Genomic DNA, 4,728 nt, shown 5'->3' with positions numbered 1-4,728 from the left:
AAACCTATAAACCAATCAGTTCCACAGCCAAATTCAAATGAATCAAGTCCAAACTCTTCAGATGGCCACAGACGCGCTCACTTACCTATCATCTCTCTGAGAACGGCCGCAAATAGAGTATTTTTACAAGCTCAGAGCACTTCATGGGGTGAAGATAGAGTCTAATGAATGTGAATGGATGGGCCTTGAGTGAAGTGAAGACATGTATTTACACAGGATCTAGAATCTTTTTTACATGCTGAGAGGAATAGGACAGTTTACTAATGGCGCTTTTCCACTGTGTGGTACGACTCGGCTCGGTACGGCTCAGTACGGCACGGCATGGTTCGGCTCGGCACGGTTTGCGTTTCCACTGCAATTCAGCTTTAGAGTGGGCGGGATTATTCACATGTCGTTATAGTTGCGCCGCCTCTACTACCACAATTCCTAAAAAAAACTTTTTCATTCCACGTTGCCCCATCAAGCTCTCGCTGGATCAGCTCCTCTGCTATCAACAAGAGGAACATCTGTACTTCCGCAACAAAACTTTTTGGTTGTTAAAAAAAAGGTGCGCTCGTTCAAAACAGTTGCGTTCGATCCTTTGCTGGCTGTGCTGATTTAAATCTAGCGGTTCTGTTGTGTTTGTGTCGCAAGTTCAGTGACGCAGGTAGTGACGATTCTCTCCGGCCAATCCGTGATCAGCAGAGTTTACACTTCACGTTTTGGTAACGGTACGGTTCACTTGGAACCCCAACCGAAGTGGTACTAAAAAAAGTACCAGGTACCAGGTACTGTACCCAGTAGAAAACCCCCCAAAAGTGAACCGTACCGTGCAGTGGAAAAGCGCCATTAGAGTTTGTTGAACCTCCTTTCTGGAATACACCCCAGATCAGTCATTTTGATATCCAAAGCATTATACTTGTACGTTTATTCATCCGAAAAGTAGGAGTTGGCTGATATATTGTTTTAATCTTAAATAAATTACTTTTTAGTTCAAATATTTAGTTACAACATTTAGAAATTACATATTTAAGACTCTTTTTGACACAACAATTACTTTTTGGGGGGACAAATGGAACAGTCCGATTTAATGGAACTTATGCATGAATGATTTCTGGTGGATCATGTGACACTGAAGACTGGAGTAATGATGAAATTCAGCTTAGACATTACAGGGATAAAAAATAGAAAGCAGTTTTAAATTGTAATATTTCACAATGTTACTGTATGTTTAATTAAATAGCCTAAATGCAGCCTTGGTAAACAAAGAGACTTCATTCTAAATTCTATTTATTCCAAACTTTCAATCAGTAGTTTAAATGTTACTTAAAATACATATGCCAGTATTGTAAGGCAGGTGTGTGTACCTGTAAGCCTGTTGTGTCTTGTAGAATTTCTGTACCTTTTTTTCATTTATTGACGACTCGTGTGAGTGGCGTTTCCAGTAGCTGGAAGGTGCAGCAGGTCTGGAGTCCTTCCCAGTGGAGTTTACCCTTCTACCTTGAGTTATACATTTGTCAAAATCATACAAAATATATTGTTTCAAAGCAGCTTTACAGAGGTATATGCTTCAGTGTCAATAGATTCACAAATAATGTGCTTTAATGTCTTTGAGTGTCCAGTTAGCAAGCCAGAAATGGATGTAGAAAGGAAAAACTCCTGAAGATATTTAGGTATTGAAGAGAAAATCTTTGTTTGTTAGTTTGAGATAATCATTCTATTGTTGTATCTGTTCTGTTATATTAATGTCTTCCAACTTTGGCACTTTTGATAATATGTTTAATATTGATAATATGTATAATAAGTGTATGTTTATGACATTTCTTTTGTGATTGGCAAAGATTTCTTAAGGTCCACACAGGTGCTCGGTATGTCCACAACTGCATTAAGCCGTGTTAAGCTGTCCTTTCTAAAGCTTTTCTGCGCTAAAGAAGAATGCTGTATTAGATCTTATCTAGGTCTTTGTAACATTGACCATATTTTATGATTCTGTGTGTCGATGTTGCTGACAAACGGTCTCTTTCTTTTTCAGGTTCTCATTTCGGCAAAAATAGTTACCAGGATTTAGCACAAACTAAAACACATTTGAGACAAGCAACCCTTCCAACAGGGTGAGGAGAGATGGGAAGAAGTGATCTTTTTAATACTTCCAATTTCTGTCTGGAAATCCTTCGCCTTGCTCCTACTCAGTGTTTTTAATGGTGTACATTTTTAACTCCGTGATTGTGACAGTTCTCACTTTGTTCATCATTGAGTGTGAATTCAAACATGAATGACAAGATATCAAAGTATCAAATGTCCCTCTAAATACCTCCCTTAGCTAATATACATTTGCAGACTATTTGAAACACACTAGATTTTCATTAACATTGTTCCACAGTATCTTTTACTGTAATATGACATTACTAGAATCAATTTTATATCAGTCATTTTATGAACAGCACAATGACACATTTAGGGACTATTTTGGTGACAGTACTAAACCTAATTAAATAAGCTGAAACACACTGATTTGGTGTTTATATGCCATATGAGGCTCTAAGACCTTATTTGTGAGCTTACTGAATTAGAAAACATCTTCAGACTGTACCTGTTGAAGGTGTTGACAAGCTTTAGGACAAAAACTATTCATATGATTATGCAATTTCTAGTCTTCATTTTAATAAACTAAGGATCACTAGGAATTATAAGGTTAAAATTGAGGTACTTCAACTAAAACACAAAAAGGCTGCTGTATATGGTAATGTGTAGTGCACTAAATCTCATTAAGGTATGTGAAGTGGTAAATTGTGGGCCATATGAATGTAAAAATTCACTTTTATTGGCTCGCAGTATTTATTGTAATTAAGTAATAAACTGGACAAATTTTTTTGAAAGCAGAGTCAAGTTTTTTCTGCAATACTAAGGTGTTTAAAAATGCTGTTCTCAGTACATGGGCCCTGTTGTTTGTACATAGATTACTGGAGTTAACGTGTAGTTGCATAACAACATAAGATTGAATTATTTAAACTATATTTGGCCCTCTTAAATTAATTTCCCTAGTTTTTATTTTCCAATCAATCAAACTTCTGATCAAGTGTGTCTGTTGCTGTTCTTTCCCTTATTTGTGTGTATTGGATGTTTCCTATGTCCTATATTTCCAGTATCCTTTATGTTTTTTTTGTTTTTTTAATGTGTTATTAATGTGTTTGAAATGTAATAAATAGCTTTTGTCACAAAGTTTTTTGTGTGTTTTTTTTTTTTAGTATAATGGCTCTCTGTATTATATTTTAACAACCAGTAATATAAATTCATTCAATTGTGTTTACAGGACCCAGTTTTCTAGTGTTTTGGTTCTATTTCATGGTGGTGCCTGACGGGTTTCTTGCAGCAAGATGCAGTATAAAAAAATAAGCAAGTGTATCACTTAAGCCTTAGATTCTTCTGATTGGAATTACAGTCGTCGTCATGTTTTTAATAGTATAACATTTGATATGTTATGCTTTGAAGATTTATTTCAATCATAAATGTATTTGTTTTTAGACCATTTCTTTTAATCACAATCATGCAAAGTTTTGTGCAGCTGAAATGTTTTTGCACAACATTTTAAAACATTAATAAAGCATAAGCATATGGTTTATATTCTGTGCTTCTGTAATGTTGTAAATCCTTATAAAATTTTAAGACAAAGGATTCAAAACCAACAAATTTCTTAATGTGGTATAATTGCTTTGCAATTAAACTCTTAATTTTGCATATACAAATGTACAGTAACTACACCCATTTGAATATTCTCATATTTAAAATCAGAGGCTGGTATTCTTATACATGCCTTATTAAAATTAATAGTCCACCCCAAAAAAAAAAAAAAGCAACTAGGATGTAAAAATCATTTAAAAACCAATTTTACAGTTGCTGTGGTTCTTTCAAAACCCCACACAATTCATTTTATGATACCATTTGTTACAGTGAACGGTTTGGCAACTCCAAACATCAATGTATGTCTATGTTATTCCACTAATTTAAATGCTATCAGAACAAGACAACTAAACTGAGAGTGAATTAATGCTTAAGCCAAGGATGAGCAGCGATGGCTTCTTTACTGCGGTCACCGTAATCATAAAGCAGCTCCTCATCTACTTTGATGTCTCTGGAAGCGAGGAAGATGAGGTGAGGTGTGCCATTTATCTCATGCAGTTTGGTCCGAAGGTTGCCATTCTTACTGTGGTTGATCAGTCGGCCCAGACAGTCAGTTTCTTTGGTAGCATCCACACTAAAAAAAAAAAAACATTAGATTTATTAACATGTCTCTCCGTTGACGAACAGTTATCTGTCAATTCTAAGTAAAGGCTCAACAGACTAAACTGGAGTTCACATCTATTCATACAGATAGCAATGTTTACCTCAAATCTTGCATTAAAGCATATCAATAGTCAAAGTGAGATTAAAGGGGTCATATGATGCTGCTAAAAAGAACATTATTTTGTGTATTTGGTGTAATGAAATGTGTTTATTCGGTTTAAGGTAAAAAAAAATAAATAAAATTTTCCACATACATTGTTTCTCCTCTACGCCCCGCCTTTCTGAAATGCGTCGATTTTTACAAAGCTCATTGGTCTGAAAAGGCGAAGTGTGCTGTGATTGGCCAGCTATCCAGTTCATTGTGATTGGCCGAATACCTCAAGCGTGAGATGGAAATGTTACGCCCCTCTCCATACTGTTGATGCCGTCTCCCGGAGCGACAAGACAAAAAACATGAAAACCCATTAT

General features: G+C 35.6%; 2 protein-coding genes across 5 annotated transcripts in view; one reads left to right on the top strand and one right to left on the bottom strand.

Moving 5' to 3' along the window:
- rilpl2 (Rab interacting lysosomal protein-like 2) overlaps positions 1-3,175 on the top strand; it is a 9,319-nt gene extending 6,144 nt beyond the window's left edge. For all 4 annotated transcript variants that reach the window (XM_016492788.1, XM_016492787.1, XM_016492786.1 and 1 more), the window contains exon 4: positions 2,012-3,175. In XM_016492788.1, coding sequence (XP_016348274.1) covers positions 2,012-2,033 — 22 coding nt within the window. In that variant the 3' untranslated portion in view covers positions 2,034-3,175. The remainder of the gene's footprint in view (positions 1-2,011) is intronic.
- Positions 3,176-3,666: 491 nt separating this feature from the next.
- Positions 3,667-4,728, bottom strand: part of kmt5ab (lysine methyltransferase 5Ab) — a 5,168-nt gene continuing 4,106 nt past the window's right edge. Inside the window, exon 8 of the mRNA XM_016492778.1 lies at positions 3,667-4,231. Within this exon, the coding sequence (XP_016348264.1) occupies positions 4,021-4,231 (211 nt within the window). The 3' untranslated portion in view covers positions 3,667-4,020. The remainder of the gene's footprint in view (positions 4,232-4,728) is intronic.

The sequence above is a fragment of the Sinocyclocheilus anshuiensis genome, unplaced genomic scaffold (assembly GCF_001515605.1).
Source record: "Sinocyclocheilus anshuiensis isolate Anshui unplaced genomic scaffold, SAMN03320099.WGS_v1.1 scaffold1558, whole genome shotgun sequence".
Taxonomy (NCBI): domain Eukaryota; kingdom Metazoa; phylum Chordata; class Actinopteri; order Cypriniformes; family Cyprinidae; genus Sinocyclocheilus; species Sinocyclocheilus anshuiensis.
The sequence above is the reverse complement of the archived record's forward strand: the minus strand, read 5'-3'. Positions and strand labels throughout refer to the sequence as shown.